Here is a 17633-nt window from a genome sequence, read left to right as displayed (position 1 = left end):
CTCCCCCTACCCATAATGCCCTGCCACCTCCCTCTAACTTTCAGATCTCATTTGCCACGGCTTCTGTAAGCTTCTTAGAACGAGCTCCTAGCATGGTATCGTGAGTTAAGGCTTTATATATATATTTTTCTGTCAAAATTTCTATATCTTTGTGTGTGTGATTCCCTTCTAACTCCCTTAGTATTTTTTGTGGGTAGTTTTAAAAATTCTTAGTTAGTTAAAGTTTATTCCCCACCCCCCTGTCTGTGTGTGAAGGTGTGTGCGTGTGGGCCTGTTCTCTTTTTTCTTTCTATAAAATGTCTGAAGGCCCAAAAGCTGTGTTTTCTAAATGCTCTGAGTGTGGCCATAAGCTGTCCCCAGCGGATGGTCACACTCGGTGTGTTATTTGCCTGGGTGTTGATCACCTTTCTTCGGGCTGCACTATTTGTGCAGCCTTCAACCCCAGGGCTTTGAGGGATAGGAGGACAAAGCTAATCCTTGCGGGCCTTCTGCCCCCTGATTCCACTTTGTCCTCCTCCTCCTCTGTGGCACCAGCCACGGCTGCGGCTGCTCCACCTACTGCCTCCGATCCCCTGGCTGGGACTCAACCTCCCTCTTTGGTCCAGGAGGAAAAGGACGGCAAAAAGAGAGATAAGAAGGACATGGAGCGGGAAAAAGATAGGCACCGTAGCCACAAGAGGCGGTCCGAGTCAGTTCCATTGGCCTCGCCGTCGAAGCAGCTTGCCTCTCCCCTTAAGGTCTCCGGGCCTCCCCCCTCCTGGCTTCGTTCTCCACGTTTCTCCCCGGAGCCGGAGGAGGAGACCCGGTCACCTTCAAGGTCGTCTAGGTGGCCTTCCCTGCCGGCCTCGGCGGCCTCGTCCAGGTCAACGAGGAGTTTATCCGATGCAGACATGGACCGGATGATGCATCGATTTCTTCAGGCCCAGCTGCAGATGGGAGTGCTCTTGCCTCCCCCCCTCTCCAGGGGGGAGCTCGACCCCCTTTTTCACCCCCATTGCTCCTTCTCCAACCCGCTATCGGGGTTCGGAGCTGTCGGATCTGTCTAGCTTCGGAGCCGGGGTGGTGTCGGCGCCGGCAGTATTTCCTACTTCGGCGCCGACTGTACCCTCGTGTCTGTCGGATCCGAGCTCTCAGGGCCGTGAGTTGAGTTTCGGATCCGGAGGGGTTAGTGGGCCTTCGGCTCCATTGAGGTCAGAGCGCACTACTCTTTCGGATCCGATCGGGTCATCTCCGGCGCAGATCCGCACGCCGGATCCGAGGGGACCGCTTTCGGATCCTAGGGAAAGCGGTTCACCCTCGGCATTCGACGTCGTGGAGAGGGTCCTTTTGAGGGATTCAAGGCCCCAGGCTCTTGCTACGGATCCACCCGTCATTCCCTCTCAGACGGGCCTGTCTTCCATCATCCGGCCCCAGGGACAGCCTGCGCCTACATCCCAGATGGTTCCCGTAGAGGAACAGGACAATGTTGGTGAACCCTCTTCGAACAGCTTCTCCGAGGAGGTCCCTCACAAACAAAAGTACAAAAGGAGGCACTTGGACTCACCTGAGTCCCTCACAGAAGACACGGACTTAGAGGAAGGGGAAGGTTCCCCAAGGTCACCTCCCGAAGACATGGAAATGTTGCGCATTAGAGGGGGGTGGTCTGCCCAAAAACCTTCCTCGGATGAGTCTGTGTTTCTGGAGGCGTTTGACACATGCCCATCTACCTCTTGGGTGTCCCCTCCTGCCGATCCCCTGGTGGACCTCATAACTACCAGGGCATGGAAGGAGCCGGACACTGTCAAGCCAATACCCAAAGGGACCTGACAGGATCCTCAGCCCCCCCATGGACAGGACAGTTTGGAGCAAGGGTGCCCCAGTGGATGCCATGGTGGTGGCGGCTGCCACTAAAAAGGAATTCGCACAGAAGAGTTCCTCGGTACATCCTCCAGACAAGGAGTCTCGGATGTTGGACCGCCTCGGAAAGTGGATGTTCGCTTCAGCGACCTTCTCTGTAAGGTCACTGAACTATATGGCACATATAATTCGGCTCCAGTGGGACCTAAAGGAGTATGCTGGATCACCCCCAGAGTCCATGTCGGCCGAGGACAAACGGACCTTCTCGGCTCGAATGGCCTCTCTCAAGTCGATTAATAACACATCTATGCGGCTTCCCTCCCATGCCATGGAGGGAGCGGCTAGAGCCAGCGGAACAGGTGTTGTCTTACATAGACACATAGACAGGCCTGGCTCCATCTCTGCGACTGTGCGGAATCCTTCAAGCCGTCCTTCGCGAATGCCCCTTTTGACGGTTCTATGCTTTTCTGCAAAACCATCCGCAATACGCTTCTCCAGAGCGAGAAAGATGGGAAGACATTGTCTGCCGTCGGGATCCGCTTCTCGGCTTCTCAGAGGTCCTACTCCAGGAACCAAAGAGGACAAAAGAAGATGTGGTTCCGGAAAACTCAGCAATCCCGTTTCGCTCCGGATCCTTAGTCCTTCACAGGCAGAGGAGGACAGGGTGGACGCTGGCCCAGAGGCAGAGGGGGGCCGAAGAATTTCGGGTCGAGGGAACCTTTTTCTGATCGACCCGCACAGCAACCCTGAGGGCGCCCCTTTTCCATGTCCCCACCTCAAGTCACAGTGACCATGGACGCATCTCTCCTCGGGTGGGGGGGGCATTGCATGGGCAGATCCGTCCAAGGCACGTGGACTCGCACAGAGACCTCATTGCATATCAGTGTCCTGGAGATGAGGGCGGTGCTTCTAGCGTTGCAGGCTCTCCATCCCCTTCTTCCTCCAGGGACTATTGCAATTCAAACAGACAACATATCGGTAGTCTGGTACATCAACAAACAGGGGGGAACCAGATCTTACCCACTTTGCCAAAAGGCAATGAGAGTGTGGGAATGGGCGATATCCACCAACCACTTTCTCTTAGCAACGCACATACCGGGTTAGTCAAATATTGTAGCGGACAGGTTGTGTCGAACGATCCTCTCACCTTACGAGTGGTCTCTGAACCCAGTAGTAGCGGAGCAAATTTTCCTCAGATGGGGTCAACCTTGCTGCGATCTGTTCGCCTCGCCTTCGAACACAAAGTGCAGCGAGTTCTTCGCTCTAATTCCCCCACCAGGGGAAGTCCCCAGAGATGCTTTGGTTCATGCTTGGCCATCCGGTCTTCTGTATGCTTATCCTCCTCTTCCATTGATGACAAAGCTCTTGCAGAAAGCTCGTTGGTTGGGGAGCAGAGTTATCCTCATAGCCCTCTTCTGGCCTCGCCAAACCTGGTTCCCATACCTACGGTCTCATCTAATACATCCTCCCTGGATCTTAGATCCCATTCCGGATCTGATTTCTCATCCCTTAGGATTGAAGACACCCGACCTGGACTACCTCAAGCTCTTAGCTTGGTTGATCCAGTTCCATTAATGGCTAGGACTCCCGGTATATCTTCCTCAGTTAAGGCCATCCTGGTGGCCGCTCATAAACCTTCTACCAGGAAAATCTACAAGAGTAAATGGAAGTGTTTCTCTATCTGGGCGGAGCATAGGAATTTGGATCCCTTTACGGTCTCCAATGCCAGCAGTCCTCGACTTTCTATCCCATATTTTTCATCAAGGGGCTAGTTCTTCTACTGTTAAAGTTCAATTGGCAGCTATTTCCCACTTCCACGTTGGAAAATGTTTTGGCCCCCTAGCTTCCTCCAAGATTTGGAAGACATTCCTGAAAGGAACCCTCCTGTTAACCCCCCCCATTAAGATGTTCCTCCCAAGTTTTTTGGTAGCTGGGGACTCTGTCCCACAGGTTGCTGATCAAATGAAGTTAACTACTTCAGATAAAGAAGTTGTGTACTCAACATAACGTTCCATCTGAGTAGGTAACTTCATTTGTCAGCAACCAACCCTCCCTTCTCCATCCCCCGGACCCTTAGTTTGTTCTTGAAGGATCAGGATATGTCACTTCCAGATGACATCAGGTGGGACATTCAGTATTCCTTTCTTGTGTTATAGTAATACTCTATGACATTATGGCAAACTCGATCTGAGGGTTAGAGGGAGGTGGCAGGGCATTATGGGTAGGAGGAGGAGCTTGGAGCTCGGATCTTTGGCTAGGAAAGCTGCTGGCTCGGATCCGATATCCCACAGGTTGCTGACAAATGAAGTTACTTACTCAGATGGAACGTTATGGTGAGTACATAACTTCTTTATTTATGTCTAGTTCTGAGAGTTTGTTAGCAGTAGCTAAGTGGGTTGTTGCACTGAATGCCTTGGCCAGGTGAATGTAGGTAGTATGCACCTTTTTCCCTCATCCATAGTCTTGGTGATCCTCTCAAAGAAGTCTACCAGGTTGAGTAGGTGAGACCTTCCCTTAACAAAGTCAAACTGGGATGGGTCCAGTGTCTGTAGGTTGCCTATGTCCTTGTTGATCATTTCCATGATAATTCATTTTATGGCTTTGCATATTAGACTTGTCAGACTGATGGTTTGGTATTTCCAAGAATCGCTTGATGGTCTGCACTTGTGAAGATTGGTGATCATTGTGGCCCTCCATTCACCTGCCACTTAACCTGCTTTGAGGCTGTAGTTGAAGAGTACCTTAAGTGGTCCTGCTAGGTCATGTTTTAGGCTATTTAGGAGACAACCAGGGATATTGTCGGGGCCAATTGAAGCAAAGGTTTTGGGCTTATAGAGCACCACTAGGCCCTGCTCCCGGTTGATAGTCGGAGGGAGATATGCTAGAAGGGATTTCACAAGAGGTGGTGGGAGGGTAATGAGGGGTGAAGGTAGAGCAAAATTTATCAACCAGTAGATTTGCTATATCACCCTGGTCAGTGAAGGTTGTACTATTTACCACTAGTTCTGCATATTGCTGAGTGTCACATTGAAGGTTCCTGAAAGAGCTGAAGAAGGTCTTGTGATTGTCCTTAGACTAGAAGACTATCCCGACCTCATAATTGGCCTTGTTGGCCTTTATTAGACCTCTTAGTTTCTTGTTTAGTTGAATTAGAGTGCTCTTATTTCTGTAAGAGTTGCCGTTACTGATTTTGGCCATGACTTTTTTATTTTATTATATACTCTGTTAAGGTAAGGATTCCACCAATGGGGTTTATTTATGGTGTTAGATCTGGACTTACTTTTAGTAGGTAGCCTCAATGCAGCCATTTACATGTTTGTACAAGGTTTCTGTAAATAATTCTGCACAAATGGTTGTGTTTTGGGAGTCGTGAATTTTGACAACCTGTTGTTTAATAGGATGTAGTTTGCTTTAGAATAGTTCCTAATTGTTATGGGTTTAGTTGGATTTTCTAGCTTGCATTTTATTTTAAGGGAGACAGCTTTGTGATCCGACCTCACGAATGAGGTCTGTCTCCCATGTTGGTGAGTACTTGGGCCAATATGTTTGATCCTCTGGTTGGAGTGCACATTATCTTATCCAGGGTGTTTTTGTTGATAAAGTCCAGGAAATGTTTTGCCTGTGAATTGGAGGCAGTGTATGTTTCCCAGTCTACAGAGGTTAGTTTAAGTCTTCCATGAATAGGGTTTTTAGTTGGATGGTGAGCGCCTCTAGTAGTTCTTGGATGGTGAGCACCTCTAGTAGGTCTAGGTAAGAGTTATGAACTGCATGGATTATAGAAGGTAATCTGTGGCTGACCAAGACATGGTAAGGAAATTTGTATTTGGAGACATGAATGTGAATGAACTCCAGGACATCATCCTGTTTAACCAACCTGGAGTTATATTTGTTGCTAACGTAGTTTTAGACACATCTATCATGCTGCTGTTGACTTAAATGTGTGGAATGCTCTGTAACCTTGCACTGCTGGAGTACTTTTTGTGGCTTTAAACCAAGTCTTGGTAACTGTACAGATGTCTGCATTGTTCAGAGTGAGGAGAGCTTATAGGGTGTGGAGACTCTTGAGTAGGCTCCTAGCATTGAATAGTAACACCTTAAAATTGCTTTGAGTTTTTTTCCTATGTTGGTAGTTTTATCATTTTTGACATTGCCTAAAAAGGTCTAAGGGGGTGGATAAAGTTTTAGCCAATATCGAAAAGCCGAGGGGGGGGGGGGCAGGTGCAGATAATCCTTGGCAAAGCAACGTGGTCAGTTAACCGTGTCCTCCCATTCTGATAGATATTGGATTCCCCTCAAGTGACACCTGAAACTAAGCCAGTTACTAAAATCAGTCAGTCTCTGTTCATACTATGGCATCATCTTTGGGGAAGGTAGAGTGCTGCTCAGTGCAAGGCATGTACCTGTGTGTGACACATATTCAGAAAGAGCCATAATGTCTCTAGCCATATAGCCCTATGAGGTATGTATCAGGTCATTTTCACCCACATGGACTACAGTAGAGTCATATTGGTCTGTGGTGCAGTGACTTGAGTGGGTTCATTATATTGTGGGTCCTAGTGCCAGATAGGCAACTAATCTTTTTCTTCTCTTTGTCCAGCCTGTTAAGAGGGGTTAATTTGTGTTATGCAGTAGCATTCCCTGTGACAAGAGCATTAGGTAAAGTGTTAGCTTGCCTTATGGACCTTGTTCTTGAGGGATCATTGGGTGTAAGATGCTTTGGTGCGTACTTCAGTGATTGCTGAGGATAGATGTTGCTGTTTGATGGCTTGGAGGTCTTTGAGGTTTGAAAGGGGTTTTTAAGTGCCTTGGCATAAGAAGGTCTATGTGTATGGTGAGCAGTATGTGTCAAGGAAGTGGTGTGTGTGTTCTTGACAGCCTTGCTTGTAAACGAGATTTTTTCCTGTAAGGAGATTATGTATACACATCTCTGGCATACTGTGTTAGTTTCTTTAAGAATCAAAAGGTTGTCTGAGTACATGAGGAAATTGCTGCATTGTCTCAGGATACCCATATCTACCAGGCTCACCACAAAGACATTAGGAAACTGCAAATCCATGTTGTCTGAACCGGTATTTAGGTTGGGCTATTATGCAGGAGTGTCCAACCCGCGGGCCGCATGTGGCCCTCAGAGCTCTTCCATGCGGCCCACGACCCTTAAATTTAAATTTAATTGAAATTTAACTTTTTTTCCATGTGTTTACACGTCCGCGTACGTCTGCTGTTCTGCGCATGTGCCAACTTTCTTTTTTTCACGCTTTTTCATACCAGCTTTCCACTGGTATATGCATTGCGAAACACTGTCCGGTCGTTTTTTTTTTCATTTGCGGTGAAGGAAGGAGTGAGATCGTGGTGAAGAAAGTGGATTTATTATTTACTGACTACTACAACATCTATTCTACAGCAGTAAAAGGTAAGCTAAGCTATATAATTATAGTTGACTGAAGGATGCTTAATATTGGACCTAGACTCAGAAATGACTACAGCTGCTGGGTGGGGACCTGTCTGTGCATGAAAGCAACTATACCAATTGTTTCCTCAGTTTAAAACAGTTACTAATGTGGCTCTGTAAATGTGTGTATTTGTGTGACATAAGATGGGCTACTTTTTTTTATCCAGTACATGGCTTGGAAGATGTAGCAGTTACTACTAATTTTTTTTTCTTACAGTCAACATTTTAAGGTATGCGCAGAATTTCAGTATGGCTTATGTAGGTTCTGTTAACAGTGTGGTCATTATTTCTTTTAGCTCCTTCCCTCAAATCTCAAGAGGTGTGAACTGAAAGTCGCTAAACTTTGTTTAGGAGCAGCAATTTGCAGTACATTTGTGTGATTGTTAGAATTATCACTTTCCTTACAATTACAACATGGAGGCAAGTGTCAATTGAAGAATAAAAGTAACATGTACACAAAATAAATAAGTGCTTTCATCTCTTTAATAGTATTTCTTTGGGAACCCTACTGGGTCTATTGAATATGATGAAATTCTGTTTGACTATTAAAGGAGTGAAAGCGCTTATTCATTTATTTTGTGTACGCTGCTCATTCTATTCTTCACCTGGAACTTGTTCCTTTGTGTTGTGGTTTTTAAATTTTAGTTACATTTTTGTGTTTTCTTCTTTGTAATTAAATATCAGACACTTAAATAGGTGATTATTTTTGGAGGTAGGTGTAAGAAGACTTGCAATTTTATACATTTGTCAGAAATATCTTTGTCTGTCACTGTGTTGTCTCTTCTTTCAGCTTTGCCCAAGTCTAACATCAAAATGTGGCTGTCTTTTGGGGGTAGGGAGTGAAGAAGCATGCTGTGTGTATATGTATCTATATAGCAATCTCTCTGTCATATATATATATATATATATATATATATATATATATATATATATGTGTGTGTGTGTGTGTGTGTCTATGTATGTATATATATATATATATATATATATATATATATATATATATATAAGGAACCACTTGAAATATAGGACTGTGGCAGTTTGTGTCTTTATCCCAGTCTAACACTACAGTGATGCACATAAGGTGGGCAACTGTTTGTGTGTGTGTGCATGTCGGGGCAGGCAGTATTCCTAGATATGATGCATGTATTCTTGCAAGCATTTTATTAGTAACTGATGTTTTTTCAGACAAAAATGTATTTCTTACTTGAAAGAAAAATAGTAAGAGTGCATTTCTTTTCTTGATTATTTGTTTTGTGCAGACCATTATGGGATCAAAAGGTTGGAAAATGTCTGAAAATGCCCCTTGCGCGTCTGTGACTCCATGGCTTCTGGGGCCTACTCCAAATCCCATCTTAATTTGATTTGTTCCACAGTAATTACAATGCCCCTTTGGCTATTTAGGGTGTGTTGAAAGGAAGCAGGAAAAAGCACATTTGAAAAGTAATATTGTATGTCTTTCTGTTCTCATGTTGCAATATTCCAAACTCTTGGGTTATCTTCTGCTTGCTACCCAAACGGCTGGCCAGTTTATAGGAGCTTGTAGCCACTGCTAGGTACGTAGGACATCTGACATTGGCCTAGGGACCATGGGTCGTAAAAAGTGATATCTGCACGTATCTTTCCTCAGAATTTCTCTGTTGCCAGTTAAATGTCAGCACTGCCTGCTGTCTTCGCTGATCTTCAAATTCTAATCTAGAAGATAAGTACCCCGTTGGGGCTCTTTCTAATTCCTTTTTGTTACTGCATGCATGTTTAGGTTACATGTCATCCAGGAAAGGAAAGTCCAGGTGCGGTGGTCAGATCAGAACTTTGATGTTAAACTAAGATGTTAGATTTAACTGTTTTTTAATAATTAGAATGAGATATTGAATTTTAGGGGAAATATTATGCATTTATTAATTTATTTATTGTTCAAATTTGCCTACAATACAGAGAGTGGGCTGACTTTGTATTAGTCCGCATATACCTGGGGTCTTTTGCTCTTTAGTTAGTCGGTTAGAGACTCTCTCTCTCTCTCTCTCTCGATCTCTCTCTCTCTCTCTCGATCTCTCGATCTCTCTCTCTCGATGTTAGATAGTGCTATGATCTGATATTAGTACTGTTTAGTGCGCTAACTAGCTACCCAAAGCTTAGCTTTACCCAAATTCTTTTTGTATTACAGGTAATGTCCTAAGTGTTAGCCTTATAGGTTTGCTGCTATACGGGGTACTGCTAACTGGCAGTGTGCAGCGCATAGCTCCATGTAAACATGCCTGATTTATAGCAGTTTATCTGCTAGTAGATTTGTTGTCACCATGGTCAGTGAAGGTTGTACCATTTCTGCACACTGCTTTAAGGTTCTTGTCATAGCTGAAGAAGGCCCTGTGATTGTCCTTAGCCTGTGATGCTGTCCTGACCTCGTAATTGACTTTGTTGGACTTTATTAGAGCTCTTAGTTTCTTGTTTAATTGAATCGTAGAGCTCTTGTCTGTATAATACTTGCTCTTTCTGATTCTGACCATGACTTTTTTTTTTATTATATACCTGGTTAAGGTAAGGATTCCACTAGTCATGTTTGTTCTGTTGTTAGATCTGAGCTTAATTCTGGTAGGTACAGCAGTCTCATTGCAGCCATTTACATGTTTGTAAGGGGTTTCTCTAAATAATTTTTATAGGTACGATTGCTGTATTCTCCAGGCATAACTTGACGTTGTTAAAGAAGCTGGCTGGGAGGAGACAGAGTAGTGACAAGGTGGAGTCTAATTACCTGTCTCTGGTGATGTGGGGGAAGGGGATGGTTGGTGAGACAGAGCCTAATTTTTCCTTTCGAGATTCCCTTGTGGAGATTCAAGATCATTGGGAATGCTAACCTTTTAAGGAGACAGGGTTGTTAAGGAGGTACCTCTCTCTGAAGCAGGCGAAACAGTCCTTGCTGACTCATGTTGCACAATTCCCCTTGAGAACAGTGCAAGTATTTGAATGGGACTATTTAGGATTTAAAAAGGAATGTCTCCATTTCACTGAACTAGGATGACAGCACAATTCATGAACTTCTACTACATGGGTGGAATGAATGAGCTGTAGAGCTTTCATTTCCCAGATGAATGAATGGGCCAGTTTGGTAGGGAGTCTTGATGGTCATCAAAAGTCAAGGAGAAAAAAAAATTATCCTCAGAGGCTCTTTGCATTATCTTTTGGGAGTGATGCTGAAGGAGCATATAGCAGCCAATGTTTTGTGGGTACTAAGATGAGTGTGTCGTGCATCACAAGGTATTTTCCCTGTGGGAAATGACTGAAGGATGTTGCTGTGGATTCCTGGTGCTAGCTGCAGTATAGGTGTTTGTTGTTGCAAGGTTCAGTGTTGGAAAATCTGCTGGTATGGTGGGCATTTTATACAATTGGGAAAGAGGTATGACATCTTGAATTTGTTGAGAATTATAGTTTCTGCAGCTATTGATTGTTTTCACTGTGAAATGGAATTCTTTGCTAATGTTTTTAACATATTGCTTTTTATTGTTATCCTTAGAGCTCACATCTTCTGGGGTCAGTTTGCATTTGAACATAGTTGAATACATGGAGTGTGTCTTGAAGATAATTGAAAAGAGCTGCCCTGAGGTTGGTGCTGGATTTATCCTGATTTTTTATTCTGTTTGTTGATGCTCCAGTCTGACTTTTTAATGTTCTGCCTGTAGTTGCTATAACATTTAGGCATTTCCATGATTGTCTTTTCATGTGTCTGTTCTTAAATGTCTTGAGCTTTGATTCTGTTTGTTGATGCTCCAATCTGACTTTTTAATGTTCTCTCTGTAGTTGCTATAACAGTTAGGCATTTCCATGAGTGTCTTTTCATGTGTCTGTTCTTAAATGTCTTGAGCTGCCGTGCTTGTTTCATTCACACCCCATTTGTCGCATATACAGCATCTGTACTCCGGGACTAAGGGGCGCACAGGCTGCAGTGTTTATAGTTTTTAGTAGCTACTTGCTTAGTTTCTTCCTAAGCTGCATAATCAGAAAGTTCCTGGTTTTTATGCCCAAGAGGCTTATACGTTTCTAGTGCACTTGCAGGATATGAATCATGACTGCATAAATGCATTCACCTTGTGAGTTTACAATTGGGTTCATCCTGTTTTCTCTTTGAGTTATGTAATTTTTTTCTTGGACATGTCTCTGCTGGGAGGGAGTGCCCAATTCTGGCATGTACCAAGACATAACAAGCCACAGTGTAAGAACATACCCAGACCCTGAACCTCCCAGTTGTTTTTTATGTTACTCACACAGCACAGTTTGCATCTCAGTCCTGACTTGCGTCATGAATAAGTTAAGAGTTTGATAGCTAAAGCAACAAAAACCTTTTTAGTGTTCATGTGGATACTTGATAACAAGCTGAGGCCAACATTGGGATTAACTATATGGCTTTTAAGAGGAGCGCAGTGTGAAACATTGCCAGTAGTAAGAGTAAAATCTGAAAAACTGCCAAGAATGCCAGTAATTAGTCCTAGTTGCCGGTATACATTTGGGTAAGAAACTTCTTGTGTCCAAGAGGACAGCAGCCATTGAAAGATCTTCACTCAGGGATTACTGTGAGGGTCTTGTATGCAGCTTCTATTCTCTGCTGGATCACCATCAAAAGGCTAGCGAAGTGGGGGAGGCAAGCTTTGGTCCAACACTTCTGGAAGTAAGAGCTTTTTAGAAATCCCCCTCCAGTCCCCATGTACTGCAAGTGGCTTCCCTAAGTCTGAAGTCCGAACTCAATGAGAACTCAACTCACTGAGATATACTGTCCAGTTACTGCTGTACGTATGAAATCACTGTCAATGTGGTTTCTAAGCATATGCCACAATGATTCCTTTGTTTGTGAATTTCTTTTCTTTGTGCTTGTGCAACCATATAAGTTTAGTAGTGTGGGAGTGCATGGAGGCTTACCCCTCCCCTATGAAAGTGCTTGATAATAAATTTATCATCGGCGTGAGTCTCAACAAGTTGAACTCGGTGTTGAGTTCTCTTAACTGGTCTCAGATGAGGTACACTTCTTTTTTTCTGCCTTGGGGAAATGTCTCAAGATTTCCTTCTTGTGGCTAGCCTGATCCCAGGGAGTGGCCTTCAGAATTGCATGGTAGTAGGTAAGGGGTTGTACTTCAAACCAGGGACTCTTCTCCCTAGGTGTCCTCTGAGCCTAGCAAGGTTTGATGCCCGAGAAGGAAGAGACTTCATTGAAGCTTCCTATCCCAAGGTTTACAGTTCAGGTGTTTGATTTCAAGCATATATATTTGGAGTATGTTGGTACCTGTCAGTGCTAATATAGAAATGCATCCATTCCTAATGCCAGCACTGAACCAGGTAAAGCTTCTCATGTACTCAAGGTCTATATCACCTTATCGAAATATTGCTGGGCCGTTGTCGGGAGTTTGCCATTTCCTCCACTGTGGTGCATTCTCGGAGTTGGTATATTTAAGTAGGGGGGTGTATGGGGGGCAAAGCCCCCCACTTTATGTTGTTTTATTTTTTTTTTGTGGAACAGGGATTTTTTTTCCCTCAGAAAAAAATCGCTGTTCCATGTATTTGCTGTTTTGGTTGTTCGACCTTTTGTGGTCGATCAACTAGTGATCAATGTTATCATCTTTCGATAAGCTGACATAGACCCCCATGTACTCATGCCACCTTTGGCAGCACACAACAGAGTGATGTCTGCCTTTCAGCACCTGGTGCCCTCTGATTGTATGCTCAACTTTAAACATTTTGGCCAGGTCTGAATGTATTCACACTGGAGCTGATAAAGTTGGGGGACTCCTTGACCCTTAGTTTTCTATGAGTAATCTGAAGACCAGGAGGTTATTGTCTCTAAGACAGATAAAGACACTGAGTCCTTCCAACCTACAGGTTTTCTCCAGGTAACCCCTCCCACAGGTAGAACACTAAGGCTATGAAGTCCTCCGTTATTGGCAATATATGGGGAAGAAGGAAGAAGAGCTTAGTGTAATGTCCTTATGGAGCTACTCATTAAGGATGCTCATATGCCATCTGGAAATAACAGGCCTCTCCTGCTGTTTTGCCCTAGGAAGCAGTTGCTGTCAGTAAACCGCAAGCATAATAGAGTGATATCTTGACTAGACATCTTTTGATTGATTTCAGTGTGGACGAAAGAATGCTACCACATTTCTATTAGCCAGAGTTAAAGCTTTGGGTAGATGGAGCAAGAAGGTATTATTCTTGGCCACACTGTTGCTTAGTGCCTTCAGCTGTTAATCTTACATTTCCATATTCTGTTCCTCTATAGTGGATCAGGCACTGGAAAAGCTTTGCTCCCTTCCTGAGTCTAGGCCGAGGAGTATGTGATTAGACCTCAGTTTATGGCATACAGATTGGGCTTTCATATGGCCTGTGTAGTTTTCACTGTACTGAGACTGTGGCTGGTGTTACAGGTTTGAATATGTACCTGCTATGAAGGAACAGAGGTACTTCATCCTTGATGCCCTTGGGGGGTGTTATTTTTGGAGCACTTTCTCAGAACCTTGAAAATTACCTTTTAAAGAAGAAGGGAGCTTTCTACACTGTGAAGAACCAGATTCCACTTCTGCCCCCATCATTGTCTCTTCTTCCAGGTCTAACCAACCCTCCCAAGAAGAAGATTCCACCCTTTTTACACTGATGAAAGCAGTTAGTCATCATAGTATCTGCTCCCTCCAGTGCCAGCCTAGTTGCTTAGGGGGACAGATACACTGGTCCAGCATTTACAGTTGTGACTACCATCTACGGCTTCACATGTGGTGAAGTCTCGATCTGTGGTTTCCAGAAGTCATGAAAACCACGTTAGAATTGATGGGTCTTACCTCAGAAGGAGCTGCTGTGAGAGACAATTTTATCTGTACAGGGCTGTTGGGACAGGCCCAGTAGCTACCCCCTGCAGGGGTTGGAGATAATGCCTCTGCTTCTGAATGATGCTAAGTGTTCTATTTCTGAATTTTTCTTTGTTTTGAAGGGGACATAAGGTTTCTAGAAGGCACATTTGCTATGAAGATTTACAATCCTAGTTGAAAGATGTCGATTATTACCTAAGATACCAGATGTGACTGTGATACCAAGCCCTGCAAGAGCTGGGTATGTCATATCTATTATTGTACTGCTTTACGGTGTGTACTTTAATTGCTTTACTCTATTTTAGGTGATTTGTTTTTACATTTGGCATTGCTACAGTACAATACAACTACGAAAAAAATATATTTATAGCGTCAGTTCCAATACCAGTCATGACCAACAATATGTACTTTTATGTCATTAAAAACATGCACAAGTTCACCTTACTATATAAAAATATTGGTAAAGCAAGTGTACCATCAAATATTTAATGTGCATTACCTATTCTTAAATCTGCTGAATTAGCTCAAGGTCTTTTTATCATTCAGCCCCTGGATTGACCTGCTGTTGTAGGTCCTTATTTCCTGCTAGATCTGTAAGACCTTTCTGAATTCAGGGGATTCTCTGGATTTCCTTTTTTTTTTGTAATGCATTTCTTAATTCACCAGCAAAACATGCCAGCTTTGTTCTCAAATTGTTTCCATTAAAATTGGTACACCTATTTATTTAAGGAAAACTTCTTAATTCAAAAATTCTATTCAAGACCTTAGCCAGAAGATTCTGCACTTGTAGCTTAAAGCTACTCAGAGATTCACACTCAAAAAATGTTCCCTTTTACCATTTATTTCACTATTGCATGTCCAGCATCTCCCATGCATCAGTGGAAAAAATGTTTTATCTTGCAGGTGTTTAAAAATACATGTGATTCAAAAGCATTGTGATTTTTGCAGCACATCCAGGAGCCAAGCATATTTTACCCCTCATTTGGTCAGATATTTATATCCCTAGCCTCTTCTCCAATTCATCTTACCTCAATTTCCCTGTTGTTATATTCCCCTAGTAAAGCTGTATACCTTCTGCTAATAACCAAGTTCATTTGGACAGACTCAGCCCTAAATTCTTTAATATATTTTATCAGTTATGGGTTATTTCCTTTTGTCTGTTCCTTTCTTTTGAGGTCTGTATATTTTAGGGTTGCCACCTTTTCAAATGGCCAAAGTGGGACATTTTTGGTACAAACATCAGATTTTACAGGCTGACACATCCCCACGGACAGTACAAAGGATAGAACTTAATCTTTTTTTTGCTAAAAAAAGCTTTTATTCTGTAGCATTTTTTTTGCTTATTTTGTTTAACATTTAGGTATTTTAGATACAGAAAAGAAAAACTTGCAACTATTACATAAAATAAAATATAGGTAATATTTTTTCTAAAATCTCTGTTTGCCATTGCCATTTTTACAATTTTTTTTTTTGTCAGGACACAAGTGCCCAAAGAGGGACTGTCTCTCACAAAGTGGGACAGGTGGTAACCCTAGTATATTTCTCCATCATATCAGTAGGCAGATAGCAATCATTTCCCAAATTAAAATTGTTCCTGCTCATTCCAGTTCAAAATATTGTACTTGGTAACTAGTTGTTCCCAGTAGCAAGGTTCACAGTTTTTCCAGAGCCAGAGTTCTCCTAGTGTTCATCACATCCATTTTTTCTGGTTATTCAGATCAATAACTATAGGAAACAGTAAAGGGAGCATTTGCTGGCAGCCAATGTTATGATTCTTTGTGCTCCATGTAGGGAGTAAGTTTCCCTTTTATTTGCATCACCATCCCATTTACTTTGCCTGTTCCTTCTTTGTAGTTGCCCCATCTAATTCTCTCCATTTCTTTCCAATTAGGTATATATTATATTGCTGCATATGAAAGGCATATGTTAATTTTAACTGGGTAGCCTCAGAGTATTTTTCAGATTTAGATTTGCCAGTTCTCCATTGCCCAAGGGAAGCATTCATTTTTTCCACTATATTCTAAGTTTGCTACTCTCACAAATAAATTAGTTAAGGGGCTGGTTCAGTGCCTGTATGAATGACTCAGGGGTTGAATAGTTGTAAGACTGTCCAGTGTAATGAACTAAGGCACTATAAACATTTTAATGACTTGAGTTTTGTTATTAAGATCTAAATGTAACAGCTGTGTGTTCCTAACCCTCTTGACTGTCTTTAGCCTAGTATCCTGTGACATGTACTTGGCCATTTGATCAATATCCCTTCTCTGTAGGCACCAGATATTTAATCCTTTCATATACTCACTCTGAGTGTCCCTAAAGCTGGTGCTATAAGATTTATACTTGCCTAGACCAAGCTTTTCCCTAATAAAAAGCATTGTTTAAAAGTGATTTTTACAGTTGCTTGCAGCCCAACATTCATAAGTTTTGTAGTTGTATGCATGTTCCTACAGACAGTCTTTCAATAATCTCAATTCATTCAGAATTATACCAAGAAAGGCTTTCTTTACGCCAGCTATATCATTAAAAACCTCTTATTAGGTAGTTCAGTCCAGGGAGATGAGTGCTGCATGCTGTCTGAGGTTTGTTCTTAGTTAACATTTATATCATGAAGTGTGGGGGCGTGTGTGGGGAGGTGCTGACCCTGGGGGCGTGTCCAAGGTGTGGATGGGAGGCACTTTTGGTGTTCATAGTTTATGTGTTTTATTTTAAATTTTAAGCATCACTTAGCAGAAACTGATTCCTAAAAAACGTACATCTATTTACAGGCAGATCTGATGAAGCATAAATGCGAAAGCACTTGCCAGAGTATGGAAGCCACTGATAAAATCACAGAGCATTGTGTACATTTAAAGACAGCAATAAAAAATGACAAGAAACTGGACAATGTTACAGATAATTTTTCTAAATCACTTGATTATGTCTTAAAGCACATAGCCAATTTCTAAGATAAATTAGACTCCCTATGCCATTTTTTTTCATTTTTTTTTTCATTCTGTCAATCATAGGCAGGGGTTCATTGTAAGTTTCCAGCCCCAGGGAGTCTACCAGTAGTTTTTGCTACAGCCGTTGCCCCAGTGTAAATACAGTTAAATAACTTGATCACTTTTTGGTAAAGCCAGAAAGCTCCATCATATAAAACAGGTATGCCCACCACACCCTATCAAAAGCTTTCTACACGTTGAAACTAACCAACAGGAGGGGATTAGTTGTTCTAGTGTTGTTTTATGAATAGTGAGTTTTTATTAATGTTGCCAAAAGTTTGACTTCCCTCAACAAAGTCACATTGTTCTTTATTAATTATCTTGTGCAAAAGTGGGCCCATCCTACTTGCCAAAATAGACGTGAAATGTTTGGATCATGATTTAAAATGGATATAGGTTAGTATGAAGAAGCTTGAATTATATCCATGTCCTCTTTTGATAGGACCTCAACCACTTCTTTCTTCCAAAAAGCTGGTATTTGCCTACTTCCCAGAATTTTGTTAAATAACTTCCCAGAGATTGACAACACCTCTT

At 42.7% G+C, this 17633-nt stretch overlaps 1 protein-coding gene across 1 annotated transcript in view; it reads left to right on the top strand.

The window, feature by feature from the left end:
- Positions 1-17633, top strand: part of LOC122792422 (nuclear RNA export factor 1-like) — a 1378427-nt gene that overhangs the window by 1055391 nt on the left and 305403 nt on the right. Inside the window, exon 8 of the mRNA XM_044060210.1 lies at positions 10791-10879. Within this exon, the coding sequence (XP_043916145.1) occupies positions 10791-10879 (89 nt within the window). The remainder of the gene's footprint in view (positions 1-10790; positions 10880-17633) is intronic.

Source organism: Protopterus annectens, chromosome 1.part2 (assembly GCF_019279795.1).
Source record: "Protopterus annectens isolate FY-2018-M chromosome 1.part2, PAN1.0, whole genome shotgun sequence".
Taxonomy (NCBI): domain Eukaryota; kingdom Metazoa; phylum Chordata; order Ceratodontiformes; family Protopteridae; genus Protopterus; species Protopterus annectens.
Note: the sequence above shows the minus strand (reverse complement) of the source record. Positions and strands in the feature narration are given on the sequence as shown.